The 21,724-nt window shown below is 64.7% G+C and overlaps 2 protein-coding genes across 18 annotated transcripts in view; both read right to left on the reverse strand.

Moving 5' to 3' along the window:
• MTERF4 (mitochondrial transcription termination factor 4) overlaps positions 1–1,047 on the reverse strand; it is a 47,201-nt gene extending 46,154 nt beyond the window's left edge. For 3 of the 5 annotated variants that reach the window (XM_077869556.1, XM_077869555.1, XM_077869552.1), the window contains exons 1-2: positions 944–1,047; positions 122–515 (exon numbers count right to left, since the gene is read on the reverse strand). In XM_077869556.1, coding sequence (XP_077725682.1) covers positions 122–515; positions 944–964 — 415 coding nt within the window. In that variant the 5' untranslated portion in view covers positions 965–1,047. The remainder of the gene's footprint in view (positions 1–121; positions 516–943) is intronic. The other 2 variants (XM_077869554.1, XM_077869551.1) reach the window with 2 other exon arrangements.
• Positions 1,048–1,777: 730 nt separating this feature from the next.
• The window catches only part of PASK (PAS domain containing serine/threonine kinase), a 35,345-nt gene continuing 15,398 nt past the window's right edge, over positions 1,778–21,724 (reverse strand). For 11 of the 13 annotated variants that reach the window (XM_077869557.1, XM_077869569.1, XM_077869559.1 and 8 more), the window contains 11 exons: positions 21,192–21,452; positions 19,012–19,180; positions 17,135–17,297; positions 12,900–14,323; positions 11,884–12,065; positions 11,481–11,648; positions 8,628–8,753; positions 8,382–8,516; positions 5,797–5,996; positions 4,078–4,211; positions 2,672–3,021 (listed from right to left, as the gene is read on the reverse strand). In XM_077869557.1, coding sequence (XP_077725683.1) covers positions 2,687–3,021; positions 4,078–4,211; positions 5,797–5,996; positions 8,382–8,516; positions 8,628–8,753; positions 11,481–11,648; positions 11,884–12,065; positions 12,900–14,323; positions 17,135–17,297; positions 19,012–19,180; positions 21,192–21,452 — 3,297 coding nt within the window. In that variant the 3' untranslated portion in view covers positions 2,672–2,686. Of the gene's footprint in view, positions 2,353–2,671; positions 3,022–4,077; positions 4,212–4,479; positions 4,995–5,796; positions 5,997–8,381; positions 8,517–8,627; positions 8,754–11,480; positions 11,649–11,883; positions 12,066–12,899; positions 14,324–17,134; positions 17,298–19,011; positions 19,181–21,191; positions 21,453–21,724 lie in introns of those variants that run through there. The other 2 variants (XM_077869558.1, XR_013363530.1) reach the window with 2 other exon arrangements.

A 21,724-nucleotide genomic window follows, 5' to 3' on the forward strand; every position in this document is an offset into this window, starting at 1 on the left:
CCGGCCCGCACCTGCACCCCCATCGGGCCTCCGCTTCCGTCCTGCAGCCCGAGCTACCGCAGGCGCCGCCCGGCCCACCCGCCGCCCACCCGCCGCCCGGCGCCTCCCCGGCCTCCTGTACCTTCTCCGAGGCCGAGCCTCCGCAGGTAGCCGGAGCGCCTCTGCGCGTGCGCCGCGGGCAGGTCCAGCAGGCGCGGGCTGCTCCTCAGCGCCAGGCACACGTGCTCGGGGCTCAGGCCCAGGAGGATCAGCTCCGAAACGACGTCCAGCACCCGCCGAGGCCGCGCGCCCCGCCACACGCTGAGCAGCCCCCGGACGTGCGCGTCGCTGAAGCCCATGGCCAGGAGGGCGCCCGCGACCTCCCCCCGCGCGCCCGGGCCCCGAGCCCCGCGGCCCCCTCCGCGGGACGCTGCGGCCCTTCTCTGCCCTCCGCGGGGCTGCGCGGCCAGGCCGGCCCAGGTGCGGGCCCAGGTGCGGGGCCAGGTGCGGGCCCAGGTGCGGGCCCCGCCGAGGACCTGGGAGAGACCGAGACAGGGGTCGGCTCCCGCCCCGCGCTGTAGAGGGCACCGGGCGGCCGTGCGCAGGCTCCGCGGGGCGGGGGTCAGGGGTCAGGGCGGGGGGCGGGGAGGCCGCGGGGCGGGGGTCAGGGGTCAGGAGGGCGGGGGCGGGAGACGCGCGGACCGCGGCGCAGGGAGGGAAAACCACGGCGTGTCGCGTCCGCGTGGCCGCGCCTCAAGGGTCGGGGTCTACGCGGCGGGGGGCGCTCGTCGGGAGGTGGGCTCGCGTCCGCAGCCGCCCGGCCTGTCCGTCCCTTCCGGGCCCGAAGCCACATCCTGGCGCCGCGGCCCGCGGAGCGGCTTCACCGACCGGCGTCCCCGAGCCGCGGCCTCCCGCCGCCCCGCACCTCCCGACCCCGCCCGCGGGACTGCCCGCGCCCCCTCACCTGCCCGCCGAGCGCCGCCATGGCTGGGGCCTGACGAGCGCTTCCGCCCCGCCGGCCCGCACTTCCGCCCTCCCGTGGCCCGCACTTCCGCCCCCCCCCCCCCCGGGAAGCGCGAGTGCGCGGGAGGTGCGTTCCGCCGCGGGCGTTCCCGGGTGGGGGGGGCGCGGCAGGCCCCGCCCCGCCCCGCCCCCCGCCCCCCCGGTCCGCGGGCGCCCGCCGCGCGCCCAGGTGAACAGCAGGGGGTGGGCGCCGAGCTGCGGCCCCGGGCGGCTTCCGCGGGTCTACGCAGCAGGAGCCGTGGGCCCGCGAGCAGCGGGGAGGTCTGGGGGCGGGGAGAGGAGGCCCGGTGCCCCCCCCCCCCCGGCGGCGCCGGCTCCAAGCAGAGAAAGGAGGCCTCGCAGGTGCTCGCGGGGCCCCGGACTCCGCTTCCCACGGAGGAGCCCTCGGGGCGTCGAGGACCCGGGGCGGGGGGCGGGGCTTGGGAGGGGAGGGCGGGGGCCTGGGAGATGGGGGCGGGGCCGGGAGGTGGGGGCGGGGCCTGGGAGGGAGGGCGGGGCTTGGGAGGTGGGCGGGGCTTGGGAGGTGGGCGGGGCCGGGAGGGAGGGCGGGGCCTGGGAGGGAGGGCGGGGCCTGGGAGGGAGGGCGGGGCCTGGGAGGGAGGGCGGGGCCTGGGAGGGAGGGCGGGGCCTGGGAGGGAGGGCGGGGCAGGGGACCTGCGGACGCCCGGGCGGGGAGGGGGAGGGGGTGGAGGGCCCCAGCGGCCCGGGAGGCTCCCCTCCCCCTCCCCCTCCACCCCCGCCCCGCGCGGCGCAGGAGCTCAGTCCGAGTCAGGGCGGTGGTTCACTACAAAACTGCTTTAATTTGGAAAATATTCAAAACACAAGGTAACGACGCAGCCCGGTGGCTCGGGTAAGCAGGTCTAGGAACCGCACCCCCGGTGAGCGCACGTCAAGTCACAGGAAACCAACAAAAAATGTTTGTAAAAGTCAGGAAACAAGAACACACACGCACGTCCAAAACCAGAAAGATGAACGACCCCTGACGCCTTCCCGAGGTTCACAGGTAAGAGCCCGGAGCCCCTCCCGCCGCGTGAGCAGTGACTGCGCCTCCTTACAGACCTGCGTCGGGCAGCACCTGCCTCCCAGCACTTATCAGACTTGGGCGGTGACCCGGGCTGCTGACCCGGGCTGCTGACCCAGGCTGCTGACCCGGGCCGCGGGATTCACTTCCTCCGACCGGTGCGGCCTGGAAACCCAAGCCCTGGGGGCCGCCGAGGAGCAAGGCAGCGACTCTGGGGCGTCAGGGGCCTCCCCGGGGACACAGGGGCCCGCCCGGCCCCGCAGCCCACGCCAGCTCCCCGGCGCACCTGCCCTCCAGCTCCAGACTCACGGTGGACAGGGCTCCGCTTTCTGGAGGAAGAAGACGACCCTGTGTCACGCGACCACATGAGATGCCAAGACCCTGGCCTCTCTCTGGTGGGATTCCCAGGAGCGAGACCCACCAGCGGGAGCCCTCAGAACCCACCCGCGCTGCTCACGTCCCCGGGCCCACTGAGGCACCAACGCTGCCCACGGTGCCGAGCAGACACACGGGGCTGCAGCCAGGGGCCTCACAGAAGCACTAAGGCCCTGGGCCCCCTCCATCCCACTCACCGTCTGCAGCCCCACCCTCCCCTTCAGCTGGCTCAGGCCAGGCCAGCTGCTCTCAGACCCTCCACCCCTACCCCTCTGCAGTGCCTCCTTGTCAGGGGCTCCCCTGGGTGCCCACCCACCTTCTAAGGCCCTGGCCCCAGTGGTGTCCGGGGGCCTCTGAACGCTGGTTCTGATCGGCTAGAGGTCCCGACATTTGTGCCCAGGACAGTATGGAGGAGGGGGCCTGGTCCTCCCCAGACCCAGGAAGGCCGCTTTCTGGGCACACAGTCCGTGCCTCACCTGGCTTGTTCACTCGACACACCTCATCCCAGGTGTAGTCAGCAAGGTTCACGGGCTGGATCACCCAGGGGTCTGTCACCAGCTTCTCCAAGGTGGTGCGCTGCTCAGGGACAGGCTGCAGCAGCCCAGATATGAGGTGCATGAGAGCTGGAGACACAAAGACCCCCCTGGGCATGTGGCCAGAAGACTGACAGTGGGTCCGGGCTGGGCTCAAGCGGACCAGGTCTCAAAACTTCGGGTCCTGGCTCTGCGTACCATGAGCACCGGACTGGGCGGCCAGTGGCCTGGAACCTCCACACCTGATGAGACCTAGGGGCTCGGGCACATGGGCCTGGCCGTGCCCCGAGATGCTCGTCCCCTCTGAAAGCGTGGGGTTCAGGACCCCACCTCGCTCAGCCTGTTCTCAGGGCTCTGGACACGCAGAGCCTCAAATGACCCTGGGTTTGTACAACATGAAGGGCAGGAGACAGCCGCAGGCAAAGCCTTCATCGTCCCCCCAGAAGGAAGCACAGCCCCAGCCCCGGGTCTAGATTTGGGTCCCACTTCCTGTGACGGTGCGGGCATCTCCAACCAGGGCTGCTCTGAGCCTCAGCATCCCTGAGGGGAGCCCTGGGAACCACGAGGGAACACGTGGGGTGGCTCTGTGGGGGGGTGCAGCATGCTGCAGAGGGCGTGCTCCCCGGGAGCCCAGGACCTTGGCAAAGCCCGAAGGATCCTCTTCTAGGCTGCCACGGACTGAACTGCCTCCATAGGGTGGAGCCCTAACCCCCGGTGGCCCCTGGGAGGTAAGCAGGGTCACAAGAGATCATGAAGGTAGGGCCCCAGGATGGAATTAGTGCCCTTGTAAGAAGAGAGACGGGGGCGCCTGAGGGGCTCAGATGCCTAACTGTCCGCCCCGGCTCAGGTCATGGTCCCAGGGCCCTGGGATCGAGTCCCACGTCGGGCTCCCTGCCCAGCGAGGAGTCTGCTTCTTCCTCTCCCTCTGCCTTACTCCCCACTCATCTGCACTTACACACTTTCAAATAAATACAATCTTAAAAAAAATTATCATGAGGGTTTAGTCAAATTCAAGTTACCCTCCTGTAGGGATCAGGGTCAGACAACGGAAAGAAAGCCGTGAGGCTGTCGGTACGACCGAAGAATCGCTGCGTGCGCGGCGGGGGACCAGGCCGCCCTCTGCTCGCACCTGCAGCCCAGGCTCACCTTCTGACACCAGGTATGGGGGGTGGATCACGGCCTCCATGGTCTCCTCCAGCTCGCAGAAGGGGTTCTCCTCAAAGATCAGCGTGTACAGCGTGACCCCCAGCGACCACATCTCCAGCTCCGGCCCCTTGTACCTGTAAGGGGGGAGGTGGCGTTGGGGGCACGCCGGGCTGGGCCGGAGCTCCAGGCGCTCCCCACGTGCACCCCCGAGAGCGGCCCCCGGGGTGTCCCGCAGCCCTCCGTGACTACGCCCCCATCGCGACACATCTGCCCCAGCCAGCCATGCTCCAGCCACATGCTGGGGAGGGAAAAGAAAAGCCAAACTTTGTGCTCGGGCAGCTGAGGAAGGCCCCCGGCCAAGCGAGGGTGCGCGAGGGCGCGCGGCAGGTGAGAGCAGAGCACCTCCTGGCGGGGGCTTCCTGCGGGTGGAGAAGGTGCCGGACAGAGTGGAGGCTCCAGCCCGTGAAACGCAAGCGGGCCAAGGCATCGGCAGCACCTAGAGGGGGAGGGCGGGCCCCGGGGAGCCGCTGGCCACTGAGGCGGGGTCCAGGGAGCCCCGACGGGCGGCAGCAGCTCAAGGCGCTGGCAGACACGGGGCCCCGCGAGAGCGCGCAGGACGCCGGGAGGCCGCGGCCCCGCTCAGAGGGCTCGGGGCGCTGGGAGGGACGAGACTGCACGAGCTGGGCCGGGAAAACCCCGCTCAACACTGTCTTGTGCTGATTTAGAAAGAGACTTCAGGAACACCGGAGAATAGGGAGAAAAGCCCGACGGGCTGCAACGGGGAACAGCCCGACGGGAGCATCTGAGGCTGGTGGCCGCGCTGCAGCAGCCAGAGGCCACCAACACGGCTGTGCTCCAGTAAAACTATAAAATCCAGCAGCGGGCCAGGGCTGCTCAGGGCCGGAGCGTGCGGTCGCCTGGACTGGAGGACACACAAACCGTGGGGGAGGAAGCAGAGCTCCTGAGGAGGGAATCCAGAATCAGACCCAAAAACCACCGGCGCAGGGAGAAGGACGTGGCCAGAGGACCAAGGGGCCCCAGGAGGCGCCTGCAGGCCACGGAGGAGGGAGGGCAACGCCCCGGGGAGGCCACCACCGTCCTGCGCTCCCCTGCTCCCCTGCAGGAGGCTCCCAGCCTGCGTGCAGGGCGTGGGGTGGGGGAGACAAGCCAGAGAACACGTGTCACAGTCCTGGACAGGACAGGCACCCCTCCACCTCTGGTGGCCAAGAGCACGCGGGGGGCAGTGGGGTGATGTGATCTCCAAGGTCCTTCCTGGACTGTCCCCCCCCTTTCAGCTGCTCCTCCTTTGGGGACCCCGGGGTGCACTGAGTGATGGGAGAGGAGCCTCCGGAGCACGACCCAGGCCCCCCACGGCCCGCAGGCTCCGGGGCAGGGACACACCGTCCTCCGCACCAGTGCCCCTGACGCTGACGTCACAGCATCTGGTGCTGGCCACCACCCTGTCCTCAGCACAAGGACGCCCTCTCCACCTGCTGGAAGCCCGCACGTCTGGGACCCCCATCTTGGTCTTTCGCCTCATTCTCCACTTTCAGTCACATAACAGTCCAGACCCGCACCGAGCGCATGGCCACCGCCCACCCGCCCACCGAGGACCACGACGTAGGTGAGCCCTCAACAGCCTGTCACCAAGAGGCACTGAAGCCACTTTCCCACCCAACCTCCAAGGGGCCCGGGCTCGCGACGACGTGCAGTACGTACGGGTTTCCCATGAGGACCTCGGGTGCGCAGTACTCGATGGTCCCACAGAACGTGTGAAACAGCCTGCCCTTCTCCAAGTAGGCGGCGGAGCCGAAGTCGATGAGCTTGATGGTGAAGTCCTCGGCGATGACGATGTTCTCGTCCTTGATGTCGCGGTGAATGATGCTCTTGGAACGCAGGTAGCCCACCGCCGCCACCAGCTGCAAGCAGGGCCCACAGGCATTTTTTAAGAAAGCAATTCAAGTAAAACCCATGTTTAAAACGAGGACTAGCTAGAAAACGAGACAACACAAAGGAGAACCCCCTTGTCGAACCCTCCTGACCCAGGGGCCGGAAAGGCCGCGGGGGCGGGAGGCTGGCGAGGCCGGTGGCAGCACCGCAGGGATTCTCCTTTCAAATGTCGCTATTGTCACTGTTGGCGATAAGGACGCCCAGTGCACCGTTAGCTGGGACCAGACTTTGTCTCGTGGGGCTGACCGCCGTGGCCGCTCGCAGACACCCCTGTGCCCCCAGCACGAGCACTGCCTGTGCGTCACTCACCCCCCAACGCACGGCGTGACACTCTCGGGAGGAAGGGCAGCCCGGCCACGAGCAGAGGCTCCAGAGACACGTGCTGGGTGCGTTCGTGAGTGTGGCCTGGGCGTGAAATGGGGGGCGGCCCCAGAGAAGGCCCGAGCGGGACACCCTGGGCTCACGGGAGGAAAGCGCCTCGGCCAGAGTTCACGCCGCGGTTAGGGGCAGAGCTGAGGGCAGAAGCCAGGTCCCCAAACCCCGCCTTGGGGCTCCGGCGGCTTCTCAGGGGCAGCCCCGGGCAACGGCCCCCACTCTGCAGGGCAGGGGCTACTACGGTGCACCGCGGTCCGCCCAGAGCCCCACAGGCCCACGCCACACGTCGGGTGGCCGAGACGAACAAAGGGGGGCCTCCGGTCAAGCTTAAGTAAGATCGGCAGAGTTTCTGACTGCATCCCGCGTCGCCAGTCATACCTACCAGTCGACGGTGCCTTCGTGGACACAGTCACCGGACCGGACAGTTCGATGCCCACAAACGAACACCCTGCATCAGGCTTTCGTTAACGGCTGGCAACTGTGCCCAGTTCATCAACTTACGACGAGTAAACAAAGGCGTATTTATGCACACACACCTGCAAACACACGCGTATCTGCGCACTCACATACACAGCCAGGCAGGCGCAGGTGCACACGGGTGCACTCGCGCTCACATGCATGTGCACACACGCGTATACGCCCACCGTACACGCGCACATTCGTGCCAGGGCCCAGCTGGGAACAGAAGCCGTGGGTTAATCTGAACTTGGGACGTTTCATTGAGGCTTATTACTTAGGAGCAAGGGGTTACCTACAAGGGAGAAGCCGGTGTCCGCAGGTCCCTCCCTGCCCTCGCCGCCTGAGCGGGCCCTGGCGACCGGCTCATCAGGGCTGATGAGCGCACTGTACGTACGCACTGACCCATTCCTACACGCAATGGCACGTCCGTCTGTAAATTCACAGAAGGGGCTATGGATACGAAACTACGCAGCACGGGACACGCTGGTTACCAGATCGACGGCCCCAGAATGAACAACTGAAAGGCAGCAGCTTTTAGCAAGGGACTCTCATCGTCGTGCCGTACGGTCTGCTTGCCATGGAGATTCCAGAAACAAACGTCTGCCGCGCGTTCCAGCAGACGGGATGGGACCTCGCACCACAGCAAGAGGGCAGAGGGGACGGCCTCTGAGCAGAACTGCGACGCCTGACGCCTACAGGCCGGTGCCTGAGCCGCTGAATTTCAGGAACCCAACAGCTCCTGGAGTTTACAGCTCTGAGTACAAAACGTCCACGTATGGGGGCTGGCATTAGGAATGGCGTCCTCGCCAGGAAGCAGTCGGAGAGCAAATCTGGGAATAGCTCAGACCCCCTTCCCAGGGAGTTCTCCACGGTTTCCAGGGAGCGAGGAAGAGCGTAGGATGAAACCAGCACCTTCTCCTTCAAACTCAAAACAGGAGTGACTGTGTCCCCTCCACCCCTCCAGCCTCTGTCTCCCAGGGCGCCTTTCTGTTTGCTGATCACACTCTCATTCCAACGAAATGACAGGTGGACGAGATCAACACACACACAGACACGCAAGAGACCAAGACAAATACCGTGCATCCTGATACGTTAGTTAGCCGGACAGCACTCACCGTGGGCCGGTCGCTGGGCCGCACACGCTGCTGCGAGGCCCTCCCGGACTTCACCCCAGCCCCTGCCCTCGTCACCCCACCATGATCCCTGCTCACAGACTAGCAGCGCCTTCCCGCTGAGAGACGGCAGCGCGCAGCCTCAAAGCCGCCCCGATGCCCGTGGTGGCTGAGGTTTGCACCTTGCGTGGACATTGTAGGAATATGAACACGCTTTCATCATTAACCAGACTTCCCCGGTCAGGCCAGGACGGCGTCTGGCCTCCCATGCGTATCTTAACATACAGCTTACTCTGTAAAATCCCAAGTCTGGAAGGCGAGACCGTAACTCGCAGGCAGAGCTTTGCAGCCTCGGGACCCCGTGCCCGAGCCCCCGGTCTCCCCGGCGCGGCTCTCTGGGCTGCTCACCTGCCGGAAGATGTAACTCGCCAGGGGTTCGTCCAGACTGGGGTGACGGTCAATGAACGCGAAGAGGTCCAGGCCGGAGCCGTGCTTCTCCATCACCAGCTGAAAGAACCCTTGGTTCTCAAATACGTCCAACACCTGGAAAAGGACAGAGTGGGGTCTGGGCCTGCGGAGGTGCCTTCAGGACCACGTGCTCAACAACGTCCCGTGCGCGGTCGGGGCACCCGTCAACGAGGAACGGCACTCCACCTTGATGATGTTGGCGTGCTCCACCCTGGACAGAATGGCAATCTCTAAGGTGACTTTTCCAAGTTTGGGATCCTCGATCCAACAATCCTCCAGAACCTTCTCCTTCTTAATGAACTTCACCACCACCTACGAGGAAGGCAGAGGAGACAAGTCACTGCCAGCGAGCCTCTGGCGTCCCTTGCAAGGTGGCGCCCACTGCTGCCTCGCGCCGCAGACACAGCCTCCCCGCAGACCACCCCTGAGCCCGCAGCGGGGGAGAGGAAACCCAGGGGGCCCCGTCCACACACGCACCAGGGACGGAGAGGCCAGCAAGCGGGCGGCAGGGCGTGGCGGAGAAGACTGGAGCTGAGGGGCCGCAAAACCCCGTCACCCCCTTTCACCGCAAGGGCTGGTGCCCCGCAGAGGACATCTAAGAGGAGGCCCGAGGACTGGAAGACACACAAGGCCGTGCCCCATGGACACAAACAGAGGCCCCGTCACCCCACGGGACGACCGGGAGTGTCACAGGGGATACGCCGTGCTCAGGGAGGCGAGCGCTTGCTACGTCGGGGGCACACATGGCCAAGGGGCACACGCTGAGCCGGGACGCAGGCCAGGCCCACCCCACGCTTCAGCGGGAGACCCGACCGGGCGACCCGCGAGCCCTGCCTGGTGAGCATGTCATCTGCAGGGGGACGGCGCACAGCCTGCCCCGTGGGTCAGGAGGGCAGGGCGGAGGGGTGGGGGGCTCCCTGTGAAGGGAGGGCAGGGAGGAGCCCAACGGAGGGTGGAGGGGCACAGGCTTCGCGCCAGCCATCAGTGGTGACATCGTACGACAGAGGGCCCCGTGCTTCCACAGGCCGGAGACACGTGAGAGGAGGCAAGAGGCCGAGGGCACCAAGGCCGAGGTCCTGGCGCCCGTCCCCACGGCCAGGTGGGGGACACGGAGGCTGCGGCCAGAGGCAGGGGGCCTGCCGCCCGTCCCACTGCGGGGAGGAGACAGAGCTGATGCCGACCGCGGGCCTCGGGGAAGGTAAGAGCGAGAGGGAAGGAAACGGGTTAACAAAGAATAAACTCTCTTCGGGTAAAGAAAACGTCCACACTGAGGTCAGAGTCCTAGCAAGCGTCAAGCGAGGGTGCAGAACACACGGGGACACGTCCTGGGGACGCTCCTGAAGTCCAAAGATGACAAGGGAAAAACCCAGAAAGAGGAAGACATCAGGTTGCTCTTCAAAAGCACGTAGAGGACGGCAGAGCCGGGGCCCAGGCGCTCGGGAGAAGCGGCGCGGACGGCCACGGCCCGCGGGCACGGCCACCCGTCGGAACACGTGGGAGGACCGGCGCGTGACACCCGCACCTCCTTCCTGGGGTCGGTAACCAGAGTGCAGCCCACGAAAACCGGACACGGAAGCCATGCCGATCCCAGAGACGGCGAACGAGACTCGCTCCCCGAGAGCCACACAACACGCCGAGGGAGACGTGAAGGCGTCGCGCCGGGAAGGACGCCCAGGTCGTGCGTCACCAGAACTGCTCTGTGACGGTGGCCGTGCCGACCGCCCCCGCGGCCGCCCCCTCCCGGGCCCGGGTCCTGCAGGCCGCTCTGGGGTCGCTGGCCGGGCCGTGCTGAAGGCGCAAGGAGGCTGTGCTGCTTTTCAAACCCGGAGGAGAGAGAGCTCCGGGCCTCCTTGCTCCTCCCTTTGCGTCTAGTGGGTTCCCGATCCACCTCACAGACGCGGAGGCAGCAGCGGAGCCCCGAGAACTAAGCCCCTGTGAACCCAGCAAGAGCAGCAGAGCCACGGCCTCCGGGAGGCGGCCACAGCGGCGTAGAAGCCGCGCCTCGAGGTGCCGGTACCTGGTAACGGCCCAACGCAAACGCAGCAAGATGAACCCGCAGAAGATGCAAGGAAACAAAACAAACGTGATTAATAAAACACGATTCTTCGACAAGTCGAGCGACGACAACACAGGGTGACCCTAGAGTCGGGGCGGCCGGGAAACAGGGACAACTGCGGACATATCGTCACACGTGCTGATGCGCAGAAATGCTGCTAACTCTGCAGGCACCGTGAACCCCTGAAACACCGGCCAAAACACCCCCAAAAACCAGAAAACCAAAAAACAGATGTCACGAAACATAAGTGAAAAAAGACATCCCAAGTAAAAATACCAGCAAACCAAACTCAGCCGTGCGTCGGAGGAACACCATGACGTGACCCAGGAGTGGTTCTGTGGGCAGACGTCGTGCTGTTCCCTCCATCAGCAAAGGGAACGAGGACACGATCGTCTCAACAGGTGCCGCACAGGCGTCCGGCGGAGTCAACACTGTGCTTCCACGGACGCCTCCGGGAGCCAAGGACACAGCGGCGCCGCTGCGGGTCTCCACCCGGAGCAGAGCGCAGGAGCCGGGGCGGGAGCCAGGGGGGCCGGAGCGTGCCAGCTCCTCTGCGCAGGGCCCCAGCCGGTTCCCTGCAGGACAGCGGCCACCAAGCCCCCGGGAACCCTGCGGGCCGGGACGGCGGTGGCCCCGACCCGACACAGGAATGGGGTGCAGCTGCGAGAGCCGTGGGGAGCACGGGGAAGCCGGAGGCATCAAAGGCCTGCGCAGGGCCACGCGGGACCGTCACCATGTCAATTCCTCGGTCACAGAACGCTCGGTGACGAGCGCAGCCCCAGCAGGACCCGGGGGGCGGGGGGCAGCAGACTCTAGGGCTGCATCAGGGTGGCCACGAGCCCGGGACCCAGGCGGTGCACCCGACCCGGGCAGGACCCCATGGTGCTTCCTGGGACCCCCCTGCCCCGCGGCGCCCGCAGAGCTCCCACGCAAAGGCACTGATGCCACGGCTGTGTCAGGGCCGCGGCCCGGAGCCAACGTACCTCCTTGTTGGCCTCCTTATCTACCGCCGTCCAGACGAAGCCGAAGGCCCCGCTGCCCAGCGGGCTCAGCGTGAGGTACTTGTGGGAGTACGCGCCCTCGCAGGCCGCCTGCCCCTCCAGCTCCACGGCCCTGGGGGCGTCGTCGAACCAGGGCTTGCTTCTCAGACCCTGGGGACGGGGACGGAGGGGCCTGAGGGACCACGCGCGACCAAAGGAAAGGAGGCAGCCGCAGGCAGACTCGTGTCACCGGGTCCCCCGCGCCCCCTGCGCCCCGCTGCGCTCCACGTGGGCCCAAGTGGCCCACCCGCCGACACCCCGCCCGCACGTGAGGCCGTCGCAGCAGAAGGCCCAGCCCAGAGGCAGCACAGAGGAGGGTGCAGGGCGGCAGCCGGCAGGCACCCACCTCCCCGACGCTGGAGCCGGAGGCCTCGCACACGGAGTGGCTGGAGCCGGGCAGGCTGGCCAGCAGCAGGCGGGCGCGCGTGGCCGAGTCCCGGGGGCCGTGCAGCAGGTCTTTGACGAGCCAGCAGCAGAACAGGGTCGCCGCGCCCTGGAGCTCCACGCGCTTCACCTCAAACTGCACACCTGGGAGGGGCGGGAGGGAGGGGAGGTCGGCACGACGCTTCCCAGGGAAGGACGCACACTCCCCGCGTGGGGCGGGAGGGGGAAAGGCCTGGAAGCCCGCCTCAACCCCCGCCCACCCGCCCACCCCGCCGCCTCGGCGCCGGCTGCCAGGAGTGCGCGCGGCTCGGGCACAACCATGCTCAAGGACGCACGTGCGTACGTGTGTCTACACGGCCTCTGGGGCGGACGCCGAAGCAAGTGGGGTTATCCTTAGAGGGCGAGTACAGGTGACCTGAGGTCCCTGTGTTGGCACTTCTGCTGTTTCTACAGACAACACCGAGTACGGGCATCGCTTTCCAAAGCTGAGGAAAAAGCCTTAGTCGTCAACACTATGAATCAGCAGCAAGGAAACAGCTGGCCAACGTGACTCGGACCCGCTAAGACGTCAGGAAAATAGGAAAGGACGACAAAGATAATCAGCCCCCAAGGGGCCCCTGACGCCGTCCTAGAGCGGAGCCGCCACCAGCAGCCTGAGCCCCAGCAGCCCATGCGGGGTGTCCACGGAGGCCTGGGCGGGGGATTCCGTCCCGGGATGCACACAGCGGCTTCCAGGGAGGGACGCAAGGCAGCCGGGACCTCAGTCCACCCTCCCCAGGCACCGGCACTCACAACCCTGACTTTCAAGAGAGGACTTATCACTACAGCTCCCTTAACACTTCTGCCAAAACCATTCGTGGGGGGTGGGGAGGGTACAGCCCCGTCAGACCCCAGGACCGGGAGGCCCTGCACCCGGCCACGCTGCGCTCCAGCCCAGCCACCCGTGGGCGCAACAGGGCACCGCCGCCCGGCACGTACTCAGCTGCGCTCCGTCCCGGTGGTAGCAGCTGCCGGCGTAGGTCCCCTCCTGGATCCCGTGCTGCGTGCACATGTCCCCGGGTGCCACCAGGCTGTCGTCTCTCACAGGCGTGGAGGTGACCTGGAAACTCAGCCTGGGCTCCTCTGACGGGCACACGTCCACGGGGCCAGCCTCCGGCGCGGGAAGCACGCACGGTGGGCTCTCTCTGCCGCGCCCTCCCCCGTGCTCTGAGGACTCCAGACAGGTCTCCGAGAGCTCCACTCGATCGGGCCCCAGACGGCTCTCGTGAAACTGCCGAGCCTCCCCGAGATGCAAGCACGTGCCGGTCAGGAGCAACAGCTCCCTATCATCCAGAACATCCGGCCTCCGTCCGTGCAGACCACTCACGTCCACATCGGAGCCCGCCGGCGAGGGGGAGGGCGTGCCCACAAGCTCGGACGCAGCGCAGGAACAGGTGGACGAAGTTCCATCTGCCCACTCACTGAAACGCAGTTCCTTGAGGTTCCAGGAGAAGGAATTCCCATCGGCCTCCTGGGCCTGCACTGCGTCCAGGACCCCGGGGAGGTCTGTGGCCAGGGCATAGTAGGCGGAGGAGCTGCCCACGCGGCTGCAGAAGTCCCTGCCTCCCGGGTCACACAACGACACGGGGGGCGGGAGCGGGGGGTGCTCTGCTGAGGCCAGCTCGCTGTAAGAGACACCCAGGGGCCCCACAAAGCTCAGTCTGGGCAGCTGCTCCTTAAGCAAGCACGTCTGTATCTCCTCTCGGTCATTCTCCACAGCCACCCAGGGCTCATCCAGCGTCGGCGTTGAGAACAGGAGTCGCGCTGTCCCAGGCGGGCTTCCTGGCTGCGTGCTCTGCTCGCCCCCATACCCAGGGTAGGGCATCGGGAGCCCCTCCGCTGCCAGCTGGCCCGCGGCACGGGGCTCGGGCATGACGGAATCAGCCCGACGGTTGGAACTGCTGGCACTGCTCAACCCTGTCCACTCTAGCTGAGCCTCCTGATAGAGGCCACACAGTTCAGCGTTTCTACTCCTGCCCTCAGCTAGAGCTGGGGTCTCAGGTCCTCCCTGGGAAGCAAACGTCCATGTGACCACTGGGTCACACCTGCTTCTTCCCACAAGGTCCTGTCTGAGGCTCTCTGGAGCTGCAGGTTCCTCTTGCCCCAAGAGAGTGTTCCACTGGTCCTTGGGCGATGACTGCTGGTTATGGGCTGGTGGGCTTCCTCCTGGGATGTCTCGCTGGTCCCCGGGTGACGACTGTTGTCTCTGGGCTGGTGGGCTTCCATCTGGGATGTCTCGCTGGTCCTCAGGTGACGACTGTGGTCTATGGGCTGGTGGGCTTCCTCCTGGGATGTCTTGCTGGTCCTTGGGCGACGACTGTTGTCTATGGGCTGATGAGCTTCCTTTTGGGATGTTTTCCACTCTGAGGATTGCAAAATGGATAATGTAGTTACTTACGGACCACGGAAGAATAAAAGGAGAGATCACATGGATACCCCTCTATTAGAGGTGAGTACAAAGCATTTAACACCATAAACTGTGACCACCTCACAGATGAATCCTCATTTACCAATGATTTAGCAAAGATGACGCTGAGCGCCCAGGACCATACGCTCAGGGCTCTGATCAGTCTCATTTCACAGCGAGTGGGGCTTCCTGACAGCGTGCAGCCAGCCTCGACCCACTCACAAGGTGCCCTGGGGAGGTGTGGGAACAAAGGAGAGAGATTTGAGCGTTCTGTGCACCGGGCAATGTTGACCTGCGACTGGCTACAGATGCCATCGGGAGTCACAGCCGACAGGAAACAGAAGCTGGCACAGGGAGGCGGCCACGGAGGGGAGGGGGTGCTAACTGGTTCCTAAGAGCCGATGTGATCCCACAAGCATGATGAGCATGGAGGCCACTGAGGAAGAGGCGACCTCAGAGCCCAAGGGCGACGGCAGAGCCAAGGGCCCTGGGTGGAGACCCCACCCCTGCAGCTGGTGGGTCACTGTGGCCCCACCAGACATTGCTGCTGAGCTCCAGCCTGGGGGCAGCCCCAGGCCTGACGCCAGCACCAAGACCAACAGAACGTAGCTGTGCCCTGCCTCGCTGGGGGCGGACGTGCCGGTGATCTGCTAACATTATACCAGAGGTCTGTAAGGAGGCACAAGGGAGGACCCAGCACAAGGACAGGTTCCACAGAGGGAGCTGTGAGTGGGGCTCTGAGGAACAGCAGCAGTTCCCTGGGGACACTGCAGGGCGGGACAAGGGTGTGTAAAGGCCAAGGTCATCTACGTCTCACTACATGGATCTCTATCCATCCACCCCAAGCCAAGAGACCAGCCCTGTGCCAGCCCCCAGGGAACAGAAAGGTCTCAATCCCCTTTCTAAGCAGTGTGGCCAACCCCTCCAAGGTGGGCAAACAGGGTCAGGCCCCAGGGGAGTGCAGGCAACTCCTCCAGGGTGGGCACTCGGGGTCAGGCCCAGGGCCAGGGTAAGGCAATCTTCCAATGTGGGCGTGTGGGGTCGGGCCAGGGCAGCACTGCACCCGCATCCCATCCCTCACGTCCCCAGCAGCCAGGTGTCGCAGGGTCACTAAATTCTGGCCACGGTAAAGTGAGGAAGTGGTAAGTAGGCTTCTGAGAGAGCGTTTAAGTACAGGGGAGGCTCCTCTCCTCCCTCCTGCCCTCCTCTCAACTGCCCAAGCTGGCACCCGGCAGGCCCCCAGCAGGGGAGCCATGGGAACCAGAGACGCCCACCAGCTTGGCTCAGGGGTGCTTCACTCAAGGTCACAACACCTGATCTACAGTCTAACGACCCACTTGGCTTCATTATCAACTGGCCATAAGCCCGAGTAAGGCTGAGCTCCCAGGGCTCCTGGGACAAGTGGGAGGATCAGGAGCCAGCACCACCCCAGGCCCCCAGACACAGGACACTCCCTCCGTCATGCCTTCCCACCTCCCCATCTCACTGAGTCAGCTCATTTTCTGCTAAAGGGTATTTCTTAGGGATGAGCCCTCAAGTCTTTGCAATGTTTGTTGAGTGAGTGATGAGCGGGAAAGCAAGGGGATGAGCGACTAACGAGAGAATGAATGAGTCAGTAAGTAAACGAGCGAGTGCCGAGTGAGTGAATGAAGGAGGGAGTAAGTGAAGGAGTGAATGAATGAGTGTATGAGTGAGCATATAAGCGAGGGGTGAGGGGGATCCCCGGGTGGCTCAGTGGTTTGGCGCCTGCCTTCAGCCTCCGGGGTCCCGGGATCGAGTCCCACATTGGGCTCCTTGCAGGGGGGCCTGCTTCTCCCTCTGCCTGTGTCTCTGCCTCTCTCTCTCTCTCTCTCTCTCTCAGGAATAAATAAATGAAATCTTTAAAAAGAAAAAAAAAGGGGGGAAGGGGTGAATGAGAGAGGGAGTGAATGAGTCAATGAGGGAGTGAATAGAATGAGTGTGTGCCTGCATGAGTGAGGGAGTGAATGAGCGTGTGCGGAAGTGAGCGAGTGAAGCAGCACAGTCACGGCTCCTGACCGGGGCGCTGGGCTGGCGCTAGAACTCGAATGCACCACATCCCATCTGAGAGCCGCCAGGAGCCCGGCCGGGACCCCCAGCCCCGAGCCTCGCAGGGCTCCCTCCAGGGAGGCACCGGGACTGTCATTTTTTACTGTTACGCTGCTGCACTTGGGGAAGAAAAATGCACATATTCAGGTATATTTTTTAAATAATTTCAAGAAAACTGAAGAACATAACAACATGGAGAAATCTCACAAACTGATGAGCAAAAGGAGCCAGACATAAGGGACCGCCCAAGTCAAGTTCAAGGACAGGCCCCCCTGACCCCCGTGCTGCCCCGGGGCCCGGAGGGCGCGGGCGACAAGGACCACGGGCTGCACGCACACCCGAGGCTCGGCGGGCCCGCGGGGACCATGGGACCCAACCAGGGGTGAGCGAGGAGCCTCCTCTCGGCTCCCCTGCCATTTCCACGTTTTCCAGTGTGAACCTGCTCTACTCTCAAGACAATACTTTGTCATTCAAAAATGCACAAAGGAAACGAATACAAATGATTTTTAACGCGGGAAGGTTGGGCTTCCAGCAGTTCCCTGGAGCCCCCGTTTCCTGGCCCACAGGACGGGCACCAGGGCAGGGCACGCGGGAGGCGAGGCGCCCCGCAGGGGCCCAATGGCCGGATGGCAGCGCCCCAGCTTCGGCACCGGGACTCGCAGGTGCTCAGGGGCCCACCGCGCCTCCCTCCACGACTTACCCCAGAGTCGGAGTCGGCAGACGCGGGAGGGAAGGGGGGAGGCAGTCTCCAGGATCCGCGGCGGCCTGGGTGCCCACGACGGCTTCCGGGGCCCCCCCTCGCTCCGGGGCCTCGCCCTGCGGCTGAACGCGGTCTCCGGCGAGCGTGCCGCCAGCCCCTGGACCTGGCCGGGACAGCAGGAGAGGTGGGTCCCGACCGCGGCACACCGCCCAGCGGGCCTCCTCCCCTCCTGGGACCCCATCCCAGAAACCCCGCCAGCCGCTGTCCACGGGGCCCGGGGCCACCCACCCCGCAGCCCCTGCCCGCCCCTGCTGCGTCCCGGCCCCGGCTCCAGCCACAGCCGCAGGGGCCCACGAACACGGGCGCCGGCGCAAGTGCCTCCCCAGGGCTCTGCTCCCACTCTGGGTAAAAACCAAAGTCCCCGCCGTGACTCCCACAGCCCCGCGGCCCAACTCCTGACACCCTCGCCGGGGCCCCTGGGGAGAGGCCACGGCCACACCTGGAACTCCTCCCTGTGCCCGGAACGCCGCTCCTGCCTCCTCGGTGCTTCACAGAGAGCCACCTCCCCAAGGGGCCCTCCCCGGCCGGCGGGCCCTGACACCCCACATCCCCCCACTTTGCTTCTCTGCACCTATGCTCGCGTGTCACCGCCCCCCCTACTGGCTCTGGGGCGGGCACTCAGCAGGGTGACCGCATGGGAGCCGGGAGCCTGCCCCTTCAGGGCCCTCAGAAAGAACCCCCGCCCTGGCCGGGGGCAGGTGCCCACCTTTCCAACGGGCATTTGCACCACCGCAAACAAGCACTCATCCCCACGAACCCACTGCCAAGGATTCACCCTGAGGGGACACAACTCTCATCGCTGCCCCCTCCCCGCCGTTTCCTACAAAGAACATGCATTAAACACGCACACGGACGGAAGAACCTGGAATCCTGGGTAAAGAGGAAGGGGAATGTGACCTAGTGCTGGAGAAAGAGCCAGGAAAAGGGAGAGTCACCCAGACCGGGCGCAGGAAGCTCCGCCGAGAACGCCGGTCGCCGAAGCGCATCAGAGCCCCGCGAGGCACCCTTTAAAACAGAACGCCACAGCCCGACCTCTAAGGCCCCCATTGCGACCCGCTGGGGGGAGGAAATCTCCTGCAGAGCCCGGGAAGTTGAGCGCTGCCCTCTTCCCGTCAATGACTGTCAAACCCAGGGAGGTGTGCAAACAGCAAGTCCGCCTTTCGGTGACCGCACAGGGCCGGGACAGCCCCCGAGACACGCGATGGCTGATGCTTGCCGCTCCCCAGCTGCCCCTCCCACAGGAGAGCAGAGACCGGGCCGCAAGGGCCGCAAGGTCAGCATCAGCCCCGCTGGGCGAGGACTACGGGTGGGGGGGCGAGCGGGGAGCACTCCCGAGGCAGAACCGGGAGCAGCTCCTCCTCGCTCCTTGTCCACAGAAAGGCGAGCAGCAAGGGGGGGCCAGGCGGCCCCAGTGTCTTCCCAGGAGCACAGCCACCAGCCCTGCGGCCCTGTGGCCCGGGGCTCCGAAGCCACCGCGGGACCCTTGAGGGCAGGAGCTGTGCGCCCACAGTCTTCACACACCTGGCACCTGGGACGCTCACGTGCTGGGGACATGGAATACTATTAAATGCTAAGTTAAAAGGTGGAAAAACATGATGAGCACGTATCGCTAGGACGGTTTAACTTAGGGGTTACCGGGATAGGCTACATAAGGCCACACACATCGACTGGCCAACAAGTGACTTGTGTCTTTGATACAGGCACCTGGTGACAAGAAAGCCCCCGGGAGCCTCTCTGTGCTCCCAGGCGTCCCATCCCCTCGCCCCGAGGCAGGGGGCTGCCTGTGCGGTGCACCTGGGAGAGGAGGTGGGGCTTACCTGAGGCCGCGCCAGCCAGGTTCTGGCCCTGCCAGGGGCCCGCACTTGTCTCCCCGGGCCTGCTCTGGGTGCCGATATCCAAGCGTTCGGCCAGGTCTGGCAGTGGTAAGGAACCGTCACACACAAGGTCCATGTAGTGGTAGAAGCCGGGGATCAGGAAAGTGATGTTCTAGAAAGCAGACAGTGGAGAGGGTGCACGCTGACCCACAGGGCCGTCCCCCCATCTGATCTGGGGAGACGATGAAAACAACGTGAGCAAGTATCTGCACGAGGTTAGCAAAGACTCCAGCTCTTACTCCTTTCCACTGAGCCACAAAGCCCCTCTGACACTCAATGTGGAATTCATGATTTTTTCCATTTTCTTATGAAAGAAACAAAATTAACGACCCTGATGCTATTTATACCAACACCTCCGTGTCTTCCAAGCAGATGTCTGGCCTTGGCCCCATGTTGCCCTTAGGCCTGAAAGCCACGTTTGCAAACCTCACCTTCCACGGCTCACAGGCAGTGACAGGTGCCCAGTGCAGGGGCAAGAGGTCCTCGGCACATGAAATCGGCCCCTGGGGCCCAGCAGGCGCCTCAGCACGAGGGTCCCAGGCCCACAGCCGCAAGGACTCGCGCTTTCTCTGAACCCACGTGCGAGCCCTTCTCCCGGACGGTGCCCGCAGCCGTGTGAATCCAGAACACAGTCCAACGTCGGAGGCAGGGCGCCTCCACCCCACAGACTCTCTAAAAGGGCCCGTGCCCCCAACATTCCTGCAGGAATCACTTGTCCACAAATCACACTAAGGACGTTTTCATTAACTTCAATCAGAGCTTGCCTTCATTTAACTAAATCTTAGCGTATCTGCTCATTACTATTTCAGAGAGAGACTTGTTTTTGGAGCCTCAAAAGAGGTTAAATGTCGGGCAGCCCGGTTTAGCGCCGCCTTCCGCCCAGGGCGTGACCCCGGGTCCCAGGATCGAGTCCTGCGACGGGCTCCCTGCATGGAGCCTGCTTCTCCCTCTGCCTGTGTCTCTGCCTCTCTCTCTCTCTCCGACTCTCAATAATAAATAAATATAATCTTTAAAAAAAAAAAAAAAAAAAAGGAGGTTGTCACTGGGTCTGGGGTCAGCCCCACTGAGAATGACAAGAGGGGACTCTCCCTCCACGTGCAGCAGCCCATGGGGAACAGGGCGCCCAGTGAAAGGCTGCAGGCACTGAAGAGTCAAGCCGGCCGGGCGCACGGGCACAGGGGTCGCTGGGCGTCAACGTCGACGCAGCACGCAGCGGCCTCTCCTTCCCCCGTGTGCCCCTCCCAGGACCCAGGAGGACCCTGGGACCATCCCAGGAGGGGCACACCACGGCTGCCCTTGGAGCTTGGCCCTCAAGTGACACACAGGGGCTCCCGACACCAGCCCCAGCCACACTCCCGGCCAGCCAGACATGTGAGCGGACGCGGCCCGGGAGGACGCCAGCCCTGGAGGACACCACACGGAGCCCAATGAGCCATCCTGCTACACTCAGCCCAAAGGGCCCATCTGTGACCTAAATACAAGATTGTTCTGTCTCAGGCACCAGGCCTATGGTGCTTTGCAGCAAGATACCGACAGCTCTGGCTCGGCAGTCTCAGATACAAACGGGGCAATCGACGCCCCGGACGGCCCTGCCTCCTGCTGTGAAGACCCCACCCACCCACCCACCCCCCATATTCAAGAAGTTCAGAGAAAGCTCACGCCAAGGAAGAAGTTTATACAAACACCCCCTGGACCCCGACCACACCTCAGGCCCTCCCATGATGGCCCCTAGCGCAGAGGTGTGGACAAGCCCCCACCTCTGGGTGCAGAACAAATCTGCACGGTTGTGACATACACACTCATCCGACACCTAAGACCAGACCTTGTTCAGAACAGGTATCCAGGCCCCAGGCCCCTCCTGGGACAGCACACAGACAAGGCTCTAGAGACAGTCCCAGGGTAGGGGTGGGGGTGGGGTTGGGGGGGTCACTGAGTGCTCAGTGGGGGGTCCTGAGAAGCGAGAGCCCGTAGTGAGAATGGCACCCAGCATCCCCCTGGGGAAAGCCAGCGGGCCAGACCAGGAGACAGGGAGGTACCAGGCCTGCGACAGGCACACGTCCTCACTGCGAAAATGGACTGGACCCCGCAGGGGAGCGCAGTCCGGCCGCCCAGGGAGGACCCACCTTGCCCAGGAGCTCCGTCCTCCCGTAACCAAACAGCATCAGTGCAAAGCTGTGGTTGATGCCGTAGATGGTGCCGTCGGGCAGGAGGGTGATGAGGCCGCTGATGGTGGAGAACACCCAGACGGATGCCGAGTAACTGCACTCGGGGACTGCCCTGCTGCCTCCCACCGCCTCACCGCCACACTCAGATTTCAGTTTTAAGCTCAGCGGGAAGGTGGTGCCATCTTTGGCTCTCCCGACAGACCTCTGGATCTTGAGATTCTGGAAGAAACACACGCTACTGAGCCGATGGCAGCATCTCACGCGGCCCAAGCCCTGAATCTTTGTAGCTTTAGACTTGAGCCCACCCACGCATCCCGGGGAGCGTGCCCGGACCCCCTCACTCCCCACACGGCTCCTCCTGCACCAATCTCCCTGCACCCCACCTGTGCCCCAGGGAAAGCAGAGCCCTGGAGAGGAGCTGTGTCCGGGGGGAGCCAGACTAGGAGCTGCTCCCCACTCCACAAGGGCCTGAGGGCCGCACACACCAGGGC

The sequence above is a fragment of the Canis aureus genome, chromosome 24 (genome assembly GCF_053574225.1).
Source record: "Canis aureus isolate CA01 chromosome 24, VMU_Caureus_v.1.0, whole genome shotgun sequence".
Lineage (NCBI taxonomy): Eukaryota > Metazoa > Chordata > Mammalia > Carnivora > Canidae > Canis > Canis aureus.